At 37.9% G+C, this 15,745-nt stretch overlaps 1 protein-coding gene across 4 annotated transcripts in view; it reads right to left on the bottom strand.

The window, feature by feature from the left end:
- The window catches only part of cita (citron rho-interacting serine/threonine kinase a), an 88,914-nt gene that overhangs the window by 23,948 nt on the left and 49,221 nt on the right, over window positions 1-15,745 (bottom strand). For all 4 annotated transcript variants that reach the window (XM_066659617.1, XM_066659618.1, XM_066659619.1 and 1 more), the window contains 12 exons: window positions 13,236-13,406; window positions 12,800-12,853; window positions 10,358-10,411; window positions 9,240-9,380; window positions 8,508-8,633; window positions 7,793-7,888; window positions 6,905-7,021; window positions 4,908-5,017; window positions 4,167-4,341; window positions 2,850-3,047; window positions 1,910-1,963; window positions 615-812 (listed from right to left, as the gene is read on the bottom strand). In XM_066659617.1, coding sequence (XP_066515714.1) covers window positions 615-812; window positions 1,910-1,963; window positions 2,850-3,047; window positions 4,167-4,341; window positions 4,908-5,017; window positions 6,905-7,021; window positions 7,793-7,888; window positions 8,508-8,633; window positions 9,240-9,380; window positions 10,358-10,411; window positions 12,800-12,853; window positions 13,236-13,406 — 1,494 coding nt within the window. The remainder of the gene's footprint in view (window positions 1-614; window positions 813-1,909; window positions 1,964-2,849; window positions 3,048-4,166; window positions 4,342-4,907; window positions 5,018-6,904; window positions 7,022-7,792; window positions 7,889-8,507; window positions 8,634-9,239; window positions 9,381-10,357; window positions 10,412-12,799; window positions 12,854-13,235; window positions 13,407-15,745) is intronic.

Here is a 15,745-nt window from a genome sequence, read left to right as displayed (position 1 = left end):
ATATTGCATTTTGTTGTTTCATAAACAGCTGAAATAGTTAAAATACTGTACACTCAAACTAATGGTATTGTTAATTTTTTAAATTAAAATTATCATCTTCTAAAGGAAACTTAAATACGGTGTTTTCCTTCTCCAAAATTTAACCTACTAAAATGTGTGTAAAACTGCCCTCACAGAAAAGCCAATTCAACTTTACAGCGAATTATCTGACGGCATTCAAGACTCCTCCAAAATCCAGAAAGTGCTATTTCTTTAGTGCTGAGCCCAGAGTGAATGGGCTATCAGTGAATGATCAGCATCAGAATGATTTTCAACTGTAAATTTAAGGGAAAATACAACCTAGTACTGCTATAAATTGAAAATGAACACATCCTCAACAGACACCATAATTCTGCATATTTCAGATTAATGTTTATTTGTAAAATTTAATATAAAGGAAAAATATAATCTAAAATGTGATATATTTTATTTTTTTCATTCCCTCCCTTTATTACCATATGTTTTCCTATATGCTAAAATTACAAATGCATAGTAACAATGCTTTAAAAATAAATAAGAAGTGCCATGTTTAAATGAGTTAATAAGTGTTATCTTTATTTCACTTTGCTTTGTACTTGTTTCTGGTTGTTAAGATGCATCTCCCTGTCGGCCACCTCCCGGCGCAGGCGGTCCACATCCTGGCTGAGCTGCAGCCTCTCCTCGCTCTCATCTGTCACCTCGTCCAGCTGCTTGGACAGGTAGAAGTTCTGTCGGTTCAGCTCGGCATTCTCCTGGGTGAGCTGAGTCAGTTGCTCCTCAAGATCTGTGATCACCTGCAACCACAGCACACCATAAACACCTAGTTTAGCATTAGACTGATCGACATTTGCATCTTCCAGGTGATGTAACTCTGTTAGATGTGTATTCCATAATTTTGGGGACTAAAATTTTAAGTAAACTGTTCCAAGACTGCATCGGTATAAGTATTGGCCGTTTCTCAAAAATGATAAATACTATGTATACCATACAATTTCCCAGTTAATATTTGTTACTTCTACCCCCTCATTGTACAGGAGATGTAGATGTGCAACACCAGATTAATACAAAGTAAAAATAGAGGGCTTATAAACAGGATGGAGGAAACCCTTAGGAAAGGAAGGAAGACAAAAATAACACATTTAAAAGAAAGACAAGGGAAGAGACTGGAGAGACCATTGGAGGGAAAGCATCACACTGACGCATCAAACCCTTTTGTTTTTTTAAATTACTAATCAGTAAATATTTCTGTAAACTTCTTCAGTTTAACCGAATGAAGGTGAATTCTACTGCACTGTGGTACGTGCCAGCTGCTCCTGCAGTGCTCCAAGGTTAGGTGAAATAAACACAGGTTCAGAGGAGGACAAGCTTAAGCAAATATTCATCGGGAAATATTCACAGAAGGGTGTGTGAGAGGTCCTTGATGCAAGAAGCACCTACTATTGCTATTGGCATGCAGCACACAATGCAATTCACAACTCCTTTTTCCACTTCTCAATTCCCTTTTTCTTTCCTTATGGGACACAGTCACTGAGCAAATGGACACAAAACCTATTACACTTTTTGCTTTATACCCCTATTCCTTCTGCATTCACACACTCAAAGTTTAGATAAACACATCAGAGTTGGCACCAACCCAACACCAGGGGCCAAACCAGCAAAAAATTCTAAACTGGACACTGAGGAAAATCCAATCCATTCCTATATATATATATATATATATGTATGAATTGCCATTACAGTAGGTCACTTTAAAGCTTAAGAAATTTTACCAACTTTACCACAATTTTAGAACACTGGACAGGTAGGTCTGTATCAGATGATGCTCAAAGTGGGTAGGTTGAATTGAAAGCAATAAACAACACTAATAGCATTACATTAAAGCATTACATACCGAGCAGCTGTCCCTCAGGGCATCAAACTTGCGCTGAATCTCATCTCTGTGAGCCTAGACCAGAAAGACATGCACACTTATCTTAATGTGTGTATAAGTAAAGGTTTTCAGCTAATTATTTGTATTCACTATTCGTCTGTTACACTGGTTCCCAAAATGTTACAGTTCCATATACCTTTTCAACAGGGTGTTTAGTGAAATGGAGTTGTTTGTGCCTCCATATAGGTAAACTGCTAATTAATGAAATGCAAATAAAAAAAATCTAAACCTAAAAGGTTTTGATGTACCCGTAAGTTGTGCAGTTTTTAAATTGATGTCATATAGGACTGTCATCAGTTTTTTTAGGAATCATGTAATCAGCTACAAAACACAATCACCAAGTTGTATGGTTTGTAAATTAACTTCACACACATTGTCAGACACTATGTGCTCTGCTTAAACACAAACAGTTGCAACAGATATTCAAACAATATATAATTTATGAATGTGAAAGCCTAAATATTATGGGAGAATCCAGTTAGAAGTTTGCTAAGTCAATATTCTTGAATATGTTATACATATTATTTTCTCATTCACTTTTAGTAAAAGTAAGATTTAATTTTACTTCATAGACCTTCAATTTGAGATCCTGCCTGTGTGGGTATTCCTCTTCTTCAGTGATGCACAGAGACTCAAAGACTCACCTTGTTTATCATGGAAACATATCACGAAAACTATTTTACCCATTAGAATTAGCCATATTTTATACATTTAATAAACATCCTCAAGTACCTTCAGGTTTGTAGAGTATAAAATTTCAATATGTACTTTATCAGCTGTAGTGCAAAGTATCAGATAATAATAGTAAACTCTAAAAGTATGTCTTATTTGTGTCTGTTTTTGAGAGCACAAATCTCATCATCTTGTCCTATAGTCTGTATTTTGTGTGTGTGTGTCTCACTCTGAGAGCAGTAATCTCCTCCTCAGCCTCTGCGGTGGTCTCCTCCAGTTCAGTTTTGGCTTGCTGTAGCTGGCTCTCCAGTGCATGGCGAGCAGCCTGCAGGCTGCTGATCTGAGACTCTCTCTCCTGCAAAGAGAGTGTCAGCTCGGTCACCTGCCTCTTCAGCTCCAGCTTCTGCTCCTCATGCTCCAGACCCATCTACACACACACACACACACACACACACACACACACACACACAGACACACAGACAGACAGACAGACAGACAGACAGACAGACAGACAGAGACAGAAACAAAGACATACACCAGTGAATGAATTGCAATTAAAGTGCAAGTTACACATTTTACATAATATTCAACAATGTTTTATAATATAAGTTATTTTATTAAGCATTTAGTGTATCCATCTTTTGAATTTATGGTGGATTTATTTATTTATTTATTTTATTTAGTTTTGCTAATAAACCTGAAAGTTTTTTCCATGTTTTTTTTTTTTTTTTTTTTAAACAAACATCCCCAAATCTCGATTGGAGGTTGGTTGTGATTTCAGCTTGTTAAGCCTTAAATTGAGCCATTGCTAAATAAAACCCCTTCAAGTTTGAGTCTCGAAACATAAAATGTACTGCACAAACTAGCAAAAATCTATAGCAAATAAAGAAATACACCAATTAAATAAGAAAACACAGTAAGTGTGTATGCTACTTCTGGATATACTCTTTGAAGCATAGGTTCAGATACACTCTTTTCTTCCCCTCTGATTTTTGACACAGTGTTGGATCAGTGCCATTGTAAATAAATGCAAAAATCAAGAAACCAACAGACAATCTTGATTGGTTGAACACTTCAACAGACTATTTGAGAAGTTCATTTTGAAAGGGACAATTCTTTTAAACAAAACCATAAAACTGAGGAATATTCTCCCAAATATATTATTTGAATCAAAAGGATCAATCAAATGAGGGCAAAGGTCCCATATCACCTGTAAACATTGAAATCTTTCAAAAGAAACCTATCAAAGATAACAAAATATTATTAAATCTATACTAATCTAAGATAACTACCACTTTGTAACTCAGAACACAAGTTACTGACGGATTATAATTCTTCTGTCACATCATTGTGTCTTCACATCCACTCAAGCTTCATGAGACCACTCTATCAATCTCCCTTTCTCTCCTTCCATCCCATTTCTCTCTGCCCTCCAATCCTTTTGTATCCTTCTCTACCTCTTAGCACCTACGCATCTATTTTTTCTGTGATCTTCTCCATCTCTCACTCACCTATCTGCCCCAATCTCCCTCCCTCCTTCCCTCACCTCTCGGAGTCTGGTTTCCAACTCTATTAGACGGGTCTTTTTGCTCTGTTCTTGCTGACTCATCTTCTCCAGATGTTCCTCCAGTTTGGCATTCTGAGCCTCCAGCTTCCCTGCCTGAGACTCCAAGTAGAACTTCTGCTGACGCAGCTCCGAGATCATCTCCTCCTGGGCTTTCCTGCTCAACAAATACACACACAAAATGCATATATCTGTGTAAAACACCAGTTGTATGCAAACATTACGGCTTTTATGTCTTGCTTTGTGAAGAAAAGTAATATACACAAGCTTTGAATATTTTTATAAATATTACATCTGCTTTTTAAACACAGTTAAATACAAATCAATGTAAAAAACAGTGTGTACATTTTCTAAATAATCAATACTAAGTAGAATAAAAAAATATTTGCATTTTTGTAAGTGGTCTCCATTTTTGGGCCCCATTGTACATCCTGTAAAGCAAACAATGCAAAGTACTACTAGACATCCACTGTGGTATCAGATTACAATAATTTACATAAAGGACTCTTAATTCCTAATTTCACCAACATTGATTGATCTTCAGCAGTAAATACAAGTTCAGAACTAGAAAGAACATATTAAATTCATGCTTAAGGTAGATATAATTGTATTTTAGCACCTAGAAAAAGTTTATGCAGAATTTTGATACTGACTGCACCATTAGTTTGAAGTTTGTGAATGTGGTTTTAACTGAATTTTATTTGCTTGTCATTAGACTCCTACATGTTTTTCTGTGTGTAGATGCTGCTGTTGGCTGCTAGTTTATTGGCCTCAGAAAGCTCAGCGATGCGCTGCTCCAGACTCTTCATCTTATTCTCCATGGCATTGATGGTCTACAGAGAACACACACACAGAAATGCAACCACAGAGTAAACAACACAGACAAATAACACCATCCCACATGTTACACTAATGGAGTATTCCATGCAGCATTTGAAAATAAAATGATAAAATGAAAAGGATTCTGTATTTGATACATACTAATCAGCCACAATATTAAAACCACTGACCAATGAAGTGAATAACATTGATTATCTGTACAATGACACCTGCAAAGGGGTGAGTATATTAGACATCAAGTAAATTTGTAATTTCTTAAAGTAGATGTTTCTAAATCAGGAAAAATGAGCAAGCTTAAAGTTCTAGGGGACTTTGGCAAAGGGCAAATTGTTATAGCTAGATCAGTTTATCAGAGGCAGATCTCTAAAACAGCAGGACGTGTGGAGTGTTCCTTGTATACAGTGGTTAACACCTATGAAAAGAAATCAAAGGAAGAACAACTAGGTTAACTGGCTAACTGTACTGGGCACACAAGGCTCATTATTGCGCATCTGGACCCATTTGGATTCATTCCATACAAGAACTAACATGGCACAATTTGCTACAAATATTAATGCTCTGATATAAAGGTGTCAGAATAAAATCCACCACAGCTTGCTAATTATATGGCTGCACAGCTGCAAACCATTCAGACTACCCATGACTCCCATCCACCATTTAAAATGCCTACATTGGGCATGTGATTTGAAAATCTTGACCATGGAGCAACAAAAAATGTGGCCTGAGGAAGAGATGGCACCAGAATGAGAAGAAGGCAGTGTGATATTCTTGGAAGTGTTCTGTTTGGAAAACTTGCTTCTGGCATTCGTGTGGATGTTACTTTGACATCACCTACCTAAACACTGCTGCAGACCAACCCCTCATGCCAATCGTATCCCCTAATAAATATAGTCTCTTGTGTGTAAGCACATTACAAAAGATTGCCAACATGAAAAAAACACAGGCTATTGTTTCCATGGTACCAAGAGATGGTATTTTTTCAAGTAATTATAACACTTTCATCAGCCGCCATAAGCCAACATACACAACAAATGCAAATTAAAAAACACAATGTATAAAAATGTTTTACAAATTACATGGGATATAACAGGTCAATACATTCTAAGTAAGAGAATTGTGTTGTTCCCAAGGTAAATTATTTAAAAATCTTTTTATTTACAAAAGGACAAGGGAAATCCTTAGGTTTGAGTAGGATGATTAACAAAGGTGCCTTTTCAGACAAGTGAATAAACTAAAACCTGGGCTGGTGAAACTGGTAAAATGTTGAATGAGAATTAGGACTCACGGTTAACTAGATTAAAACATTTAATCTCAGTTAACAATGTGTTAACATGGTAGTTTGTTACACATGTGTATAGTTTCAAATGAAAGAATTACATTATATATTCAGAAAAGCATGCTGTGGCATAACTGAAGATAGCTACAAGACATTTCCTATCGTCCACTTCTAACTCAAAGAGGCAGTGCAGCCAGTTTGAGTTCGGCAGGTTAACAAAGTCATGGTCTAAAGCCTGAGCTTCATGAATCTTTTGCTTAGAACTGAATTCACATAATGAATTAAAGCCTTTAAAGCATGGCTCAAATCTGTTTCCACAGCACAAACTGGACTGTGTGCTTTCTAAAAACAAACAGGACAAAGCTAACCAACATGCCAGGAAATCTGTGCAAAAGCAAACAAACTCTCATACACACACACACAACAATAGCCAGATGGGAACCCAAAAAAAGTAGGCAGAGTTATTCCAATACAAGTTATTTCTGCTGTAAGTTGGCAGAGCAGAGCACACTGATCTGGGAAAAACAGAAAAGTAAATATAGAATGAGTGGAAGACACAGGCTGTTGACAAAGTGGAGGAGAAGAGGTGAGAGGAGATTCTTACAGCTTTCTGTTCACTGAGGAGTTTGCCTTTCTCGCGCGCCTCCTCTTCCTGCTGAGCTCTCTTGGCTTCCAGAGCATCCTTATCAGCCATGTCCGCTTTCATCTGAGCCTCCAGCACCTACACACACACACACACACACACACACACACACACACACACACACACACACACACACACACACACACACACACACACACACACACACACACACAAAAATCTCATCCAATACTACATTGGGAAACATCTCTTTAAACTCTGCTGTCTAAAGTCTGCATTTCTTTTCCGAACTGTATCACAATGTTGTTGTTTCAGATGATAATTATTTCATATTTAAATTAATTACATTTGAACATTTTCTATTTATACTATTAATATTATTCTGCCATTATGTCTTGTTATATGTGCATATGTGAAATCCTTATCCTTATAATCCTTATCAAGTTCAAGCACAAAATCTTCCAACTTTTTCTATGAGAAATATGAATTTCATAAAGTGAAATTCATATGAATAACATTTCTGACTTCTCTTTTTAAAGCAGCACAGCAATGTGTATCTAGAATTTGACCACAAGCATTCAAACAGAATAGAACTCATTTGAAATCACAAACACTTGTCAGAATGAGGATTGCTGAGGATTTTCGGATTGTGAGTCCATCATACGGATCTTTATAAACTTGGGGAATTAAAGAAGCACTGACAAAATAAATGGTCCAAAAATACTATGGTTGAAAAGCAGTACTGTAACTAACGTGGGTTTCCTTAACAGTTCAGTACTTTAAACCATGCTTATGGTTAATGTTACACATGATTTTAAACACTAACCAGGAAACATATTTACTAGAAAGGATATGAGTTCTTTCAAGTACACAACCAAATATTGTTTTTACCTTGATCTTATCCTCATATAGTCTTTCCTTCTGAACTAGGTGGGCTTCCATCCTCTGGGCTGTTGCCTGGGTCTCCCTCAGGTTCTCTTCCAGCTCCTGAAAATAAAAACAAACAAACACATACACTTCATGGTCAGAAAAGCACTTGTGAGAATACAAGTAAGGCACAAATACAATAAGAGAAAGACTGTAACATCTTGAATCTTGAAATCCCATAAAGAAGGACAAGAAAAGTCACATTAGTAAAAGCTGAAACATTACAAAACAACACAAAAGTTTCTAAGAAAAGACAAAAAAAAAGGTAAACATGCTTTAAAAAAGTGTGCATCAGCTGTCAAATGGTATCGAAGGCCGTTCATGCTGGACCGAGATTGTGTGTGGTCCCCAGTGAGAGGAACGTGTGTGTGCGAGTACGGCATCAGACGGGACATCCCGTAAGAGAGGGCTGACCGCCTGAGACAGAGTGAGAATATGTGTGTTCTCTTCCAAAGGGGTAATCCGTGAGGAAAGGGGGAAGACAGATAGTGGGGTAGTTAAGAGATTAAGAGAGAGAGAGAGAACGAGAGGGAGAGACAGATTATTTTGGTGCAGGGGGACTTAAGGCTTGGCAAGGGACAAATAAGTGGATGGAGAAAGAAAAAGGGTAAGGGTGGGGGGTTAACAAGGTGAAACTGGAAAAGAGAGCGAGAGAGAGATGAAGAGAATGGGGGCTTACCAGGATCTTTTCAGCCATCTGCTGGATCTGCTGGGATTTGGTCTGAATGTCATCTTTCAGTTTATTCTCTCTGCGCTCCACCATCTCCAGTCTCTTCACCTGATTTTCCAGAGTTTTTCTGCCATCCTACATGCACACAGATATGTACTCACAATTTAATTGTATAACTCATTTGCATAAACAGCACAGCACATAAACAGCATATTATACAGACTAGGGCTGGAAAATAATTCAATATCAATATGTATTGGAATATAAATGTTTCAATAACAATGATATGATTTTGCAACCTATTTTCAATTTCATTTCAATATACATTATTTACACCATCAGTCACTCACTGACATTAACTACAGGGCACTGCCATCAGTTCATTGCATCCAATTTTAAAAATGATCTTAACCTTTAAATAGAGACAAGCAAAGAGTATGTTTTTGTCCATATTGATATTGGTGGGATTATACTGTATCAAACAAACTTGCAATTGATTGTGTTTGATGTCCCTGAAACACTACACTAATACAGATACCTGAGTAGCTGATTTTATTGTAGCTAAAGCTCATGGGTCATTACCAACACACCTGAGAACCAATATTATAGTTTGTGATGCTAGTATCACAGCAAACATGTTGAAGTTTAAAACACTGCATACATGTGTAAAACACTTGCTTCAATAATACTTGTTAATACAAAAATGTAATTTTGCATGTAGTTGTAAGTGATATCTCATGCCTCTGTCTCTCGCAGGCGCCTGCGTAAGGTGTCGCTGGGATCAGATTTGCTGCGAAGTCGCTCCAGATCGCGCTCCAGACGTTCTTTGGCCTGGCGGATGTTCTGCAGTAGCTCTGTGGCCTCTGTGCTGGCCTTTACCGCCTGCAGAAGTTAGTGGCATGTGAACAGAGAGATTTAATTTTATGGCAATAAATGAAGAGTAACATAGAAAAGCTAACTTGTCTGATCACATTTTTTTTAGCAATGGTTATTTAAGACATGTACATAAATGCAATCACACCTAGTACAGTCTGACCAAATTATTATTTGCCTCATATACAAAATAACAGATTTTCTTTAACAGACATCATATCAATAAATCACAAGTCTTTAAATGGAATCAGTTATGTTTAAGTACCAAGCATACTTGTTATGCTGTTAAAGTGAATTACATTTGTTGTGTTATGTTTTAACAGAGTAGAGCTTTTTAATATATTATTTTGTTTCATATAGTGGCCTCTTTATTAGGACAATATCATTCATTCATTCATTCATTCATTATCTGTAACCGCTTATCCAGTTCAGGGTAGCGGTGGGTCCAGAGCCTACCCAGAATCACTATGTGCATGGCAGAACTACACCATGGAGGGGGCGGCAGTCCTCCACACTCATTCACACCTATGGACACTTTTGAGTAGCCAACCCACCTACCAACGTGTGTTTTGGAAAGCCAGAGGAAACCCATGCGAACACCAAACCCCTCACAGACAGTCACCCAGAGTGGGACTTGAACCCACAACCTCCAGGGCCCTGGAGCTGTGTGACTGCGACAATACTTGCTGCACCACCGTGCACACCCTTGGGACAATGACAAAGATAATCTACCTTCAATTTGTCAAAATCAATGTCAAATGTCAATTTGTCAAATCAAGCAGATGACTCCCAGTGTAATTTACTTTTCGGCAAACTGTTCTGCAGTTCTGGATCCAAAATTCCTTTGAATCCCTCTAAGTTTAAGATCGAAGCTAGGAGAAGCAGCTCACTCACCATAGTCAAAAAAAACGTTCGGCTTCATTAAATTTCACCATTTCGTATAGTGCTAAATTACCAGGTAATACCCACTGACTGGAAAACACTACCTTAGAAAGCTTGTCTTGCAGCTCTTGGATCTTCAGCTGCTGCTCTGCATTGGTCTGAAATACAGAAGACCTCAGAATATCAGCCAAGGACATTAACACATAGTCTCACACTCACACTCACAAAGCAGAGCCTGCACAGAAGGGCACTGCAGACAGCATACACTCCGGGATGTTATAATTTACGGGTGAGGAAATAAAAAGGCTGAAGCGTGCAGAGAGCTGAAATCAGGAGAGTTTCTCAGAAAGCAGAGTGAGATACACTATATATCCAAATGTCTGCAGAATCACCTTCAATGAATGATCAGTGAATGCAACAGCCCTAAATGAGCATAAGGTCAATGCCAAGTGGTGGCTAGAGGGTTATAAAACCTGCAGGTATTGGAGTGTGGAGCAATGCAATTGTGTTCTTTGAAGAGATGGATCTCAGTTCAATACATTTCAGAATGGGTTGGAATGATATTGTGATTCTAAACTAATCAAGAAACAACACATGACCTCATTAATTTTCTCTGACGAATTCTAGCAATCCAGGAATCTTAAAGAAGGATCCTAAAGGTGTAGAAGAGGCTTTTAATGCAATAACAATAATAAAAAATATAGACAAACTTTTATTATAATCCTATTAAACAAAATTATAGGATAAATAGATGTTCACAGGCCATATGGGGCAGGGTTTCTCAACCTACAGACCATGGAGCTCTAGTGGGCCATGAATCACTCTCTTGTAGTCCGATTCTCAGGACATGTAAAATTAATTGCAACACCTGCTGGCACAAAAGAGAATCGCAGCCTTAATTTGCAGGCGCTTGATACTAATAGCAGGGTAGTAGCAGCAGCAGGCCATCATAGTGATCAAATGACTGACGCCAACATCATTATTTTCATCACACTTTTCTACTTGGTTAACATATTTACACATTTTAGTTTCTGTGATTGAACTGAAATGAATGATCTTTTAAGCTATTATTAAAGCCTTAATTCTACAGTGAGGTAGAAAAAGTTAGGAAACCCTGATACAGAGTATGTTTCTTGAACACAGTTGTTATACAATATTAAAAATATAATATGATCAAAGTAATGAGTGAAAAAGAAACTGTATTTTTGTCAGACTATCAGTTGTACATGCCTTGTAACTCACTCATGTTTAGCAGGTTGGAAATTCTCCACAAGGTGGCGTCATCAACCGTCAAATAGCATCAACAACAATACGTACACTTGATACAAAATAAATGTTTGTGCTGTCACATATGATACTTTTATCAATGAAAAGCACTTGTGACAAACTTCCGTTTGGATTGTATGCTAGTGACTATCATCATAGCAGAGTACCAGCTTCACAAAGAGTGTGGTCATTAACATGAAACACCAGCTTGAACTGAAAGTGATCTCACTGTATGACAAAGTCAAGAGTGTGAGAGTAGCAAGCACTGAATGAGCTATGTAGGGTGATTTACGCCTACACACACTCATTCTCTCACTCTCTCTCTCAAACACACACATCCATTATACACTCAGTTTAAAGTAGAAGTACTCAGCAAAGGCAGGCATGTTTGCTTTGTGAGAAAAGGCTAGATACTTTCAATGCAACAAATCTATGTGATGGTAATAAGAATAACAGATCTCCAACGCACTTCAAAAACACCAACGTCAGAACCAAATTAAACAAGGCAATTAAACCCCCCATAACATCACAGATAAGAAACAGTTACTGATTAAAAATAGCAAAAAATTTACATTTAAATAAATAAATAAATAAATAACTTATATGTATTTGTAGTGAAGTTTGAAACACTCCAGACTTGGGTTCAATTCTCACCTGTATATAACGCCATGTTACACCAACAACACGATGTTACGCCACAGTAAAATAAAGAAATGTACATGGGAATCCCGTTTCCGAATTTTACACCACCCTTTGTTTTAGAGTGTTATGTTGCACCTTGGAACTGAGTAACAAGTTGTAGTTGTTTAAAATCTTCCCCTATGAAATAGGATGACCCTTTAAGAGCCTTATACCTCATCAGAACACAAAACATAGCATTTTAGCTATGTTTAACTGAACTGGAAATTCTGAGACATCTGCAAAATATTAGCAATGTTTTATGCTTGTTACTAATTTTACTTACTGCAATCCACTGAAAATACCCTGAATCGTCCTGGTTAAATACATCAACTCAGGCTATAAGTCTTTGAGTAAATATTTGCACGTCTTGAAGCTGAGTGATGGCATTTTGAATTGTGTTAGTGTGAAGACACTCCAGACTCAATATTAATACAGGTCAGTTTCAGGAAAGAAACACAGACAGGGGCTTAATAAAAACCCATTACTGTGAAACATTTGGTCACAGAGGCCCCCCTGAGGAGAAGTGATGTTCCAGGCTCAGATGAGTGACTGTAATGGAACAGGAGTAAGAAAGAGAGGTGGCAGATGGAAGCTTTTACCTTCTCCAGCTTAGTGAGTAGCTCCTCTGCTTCAGACTTGCCTTGTTCTTTTGCCTGTGGAAACAAACGAAAATTAATACCATTACCTGCACTTGATTAAAAGCACAGTCATTCAAAGCATATGTGCACAAACAGCTTGCATAGTCTCTGTAGAAAGTGTAAACAATAAGTGATGCTGTAGTGCATAAGCTTAAGGTTACCATGCTCAATGCCAAGTGTTGACCACAGGGTTATAAATCCCCTACAACTGGGCTGTGAATCAGTGGAACAGTATTCTCAGGAGTGAAGTCATTCACTCTCACTGACTCATTCACTCATTTAATCATCTACTGAATCACTCATTTAATAATCTAATAAGCTGAATTCATTTACTCACAATTATTCATTCATTACTTCACCCTCATCCATTGACTCACTCACGCACACATCCATTCACCTTCTGGATCCTATGTTGATAGTCTGCAGCTTTCCTTTTGAGCTCCTCGCTGGTTTGGCGTGAGTCTCTCAGCTCAGCCTCGTACAGGTCACTGCGGCGACGGGCGGCCGACAGGTCCTCCTCCAGCTGCCTGATGGTCACCTGCATCTCCTCCAGCTGAGCATGGTACTCCTGAAAATGCCAAACACAGAAAGACATTCAGTACAGAATTAAACCATTTAGGTCAAGAAAAAACAGAACAAACAATGAGAAGAAAGGAGATATGAGAGCTCACAGGCAGCGAGAGGAAAAATCACTTGGATGGCAAAAAAAGTTCCATCCAATTTAATCTCATGTCTATTTAATTATGACACAGGCCTAAATGAATAATTGCACGCTATAAAAGAGCTGTCCTCCCATTATGAAATGGAAGACAAGGAAGCCTCGGCGTGATCACAAAAGCCTGTTAATCTTAACTGATGTCTGAACGTGCTTCTTTCTGAGAGAGTCTCCTCATAAAGAGACGTGTGGAAGAAAGGGAGTAGTCAAAGGAGAGGTTATGATGAGCTTCGGGGGGTCAATATTAATCGTTCCACTTCTTGAGCAATAACAGGAGAGCATCTGATGATGTGAAATTGCCTGCTAATAGGGACTAGGCAGGTTAATGAGAGTAAGAGTGAGTCAGGTGCATTTTAGAGTGCAGCTAACAGTGACTAACCAAGATTATATGGCGATGCAGTGCAGTGTATAAAGTGATGATCTTGTGGAGATCAGATTTTGCAGGCCTGGTTTGTCCCATGCTTCTTATGAACACAGAAATCGGTCATTATTTACCCAGGAGCTGGTGTTTGATTAATTAACTGGATGTGTTTTGAGTTGGTGACCAGCTGCTCTAGAGAATTATAAACTACAAAATATAAGACACTTTCCAGGACCTGTTAGCAATATGGCTAAAAAAAAAAAAATCACAACACTGAAGGACATTTTTATCAACTGTAACACAAACAAAAAATATATATAACGCTCTAGCAGGGCAACTTTTAAAGCATTATAACAAAAGATCACACACAGATGTATGAAACAGCATTCTCTACATTGCATTCTCTGGAGAGATGGAGGATCACACAATATGTTTGGGAGGAGTTGCAGTGAAGCGTGTGGTACATCGCCAGTACCTGACTCTACTCCTTGTTGTTAAAATGCATCGAATTCTCTTAGCAAGTATTCTAATGTCCTGTATATAAAGCACTTTTCTAAGAAGAGTAGAAGCTTTCACTGCAGCAAAAGGGAAAAAAAACCCTCTATGGACAGGTCTCCTACTGTTATTTATAGGCAATGCATGCATGAAGTAAAATACTTCTTAAAGCACATTTAGTCCCAGTAATATGAACTACAGGGAAAGCTTTCAAGGGAGTTAGGCGAGGTCACAAATTGAAAATGCAGTCAGATTCAGATACAGTAGCACACATCAGTCACTGGATTCAGTTGAGTTCAAGCCCCTGCAGTGCTGTTCATCTCCCTCTTAAGCCAGACTGTATCGCCACCCATCAATCATCATTAAGCCTCCATTAAAATTTTAATTACTGAAATGTCTCTGTGTTACCGCAAATACACCACCCAGAAAGATTTAACAAGGGTGAGAGGAGAGAGAGAAGAAGAACAAAGCATCACTCACAGTATTGAAAGTAGTGACAACTTGTGTGTGTGTGTGTGTGAGAGGAGAGAGAGAGAGAGAGAGAGAGAGAGAGATAAAAAGACAGATTTCAGGGAGTGAGAGATGTAACAGCACAATGTTTTCCTCGCGCCTGCTGCCGTCAAAATGCTCCTTTTATTAAAGTCAGTCTTCTGAGTCAACAGTCAGCATGAAACACGTGGGGATTAAAATGTCAGGATTGATCTGGGAGGCAGCGGGAAACATTTCCACACATTGTGGAGTCAGAAAAGTGTGTGAATGTGTTCTCCTAGCTTCAACTGTAAATGTCAGTCTCCCATTGATTAAGGCTTCATCTGAGTCTCACTTACACTACTGCGCAAAGGTGTGGAATAGCTGTTATATTAATTATTGTTATTTTATTCAATATAACAGACCACATAAACTGAAATATATACATGGAACAACTAATGTCACATTGTTTTCATTCATTCTCTGCAACCCCTTGTCGAGTTCAGGGTCGCGGTGGGTCCGGAGCCTACCTGGAATCATTGGGCGCAAGGCGGGAAAACACCCTGGAGGGGGCACATTGTTTTCATGATAACTAAAATTTGCAAATGATAAAAATATGATATAAATACATACTACAATCCAGATTTGTAAACTCACTACTATATATCAATGCAATGGAAAACAATAGAAAGCATGTATCTGTAAATATAGTGCTGTGCAAACATCCCAGGATGTCTAATGATCTGATTATTTAAAGACATTTTATATATAGAAACTAATATACAGATGTATAAATACAGAAATTAATGAATGAAACTGTATGTATTTGATTACAGGGAGTGGAAGGAGGAATTAAGAAAAAGATGAA

The sequence above is a fragment of the Hoplias malabaricus genome, chromosome 2, assembly GCF_029633855.1.
Source record: "Hoplias malabaricus isolate fHopMal1 chromosome 2, fHopMal1.hap1, whole genome shotgun sequence".
Classification (NCBI taxonomy): Eukaryota; Metazoa; Chordata; class Actinopteri; order Characiformes; family Erythrinidae; genus Hoplias; species Hoplias malabaricus.
This window is presented reverse-complemented; position numbering and strand designations above follow the sequence as displayed.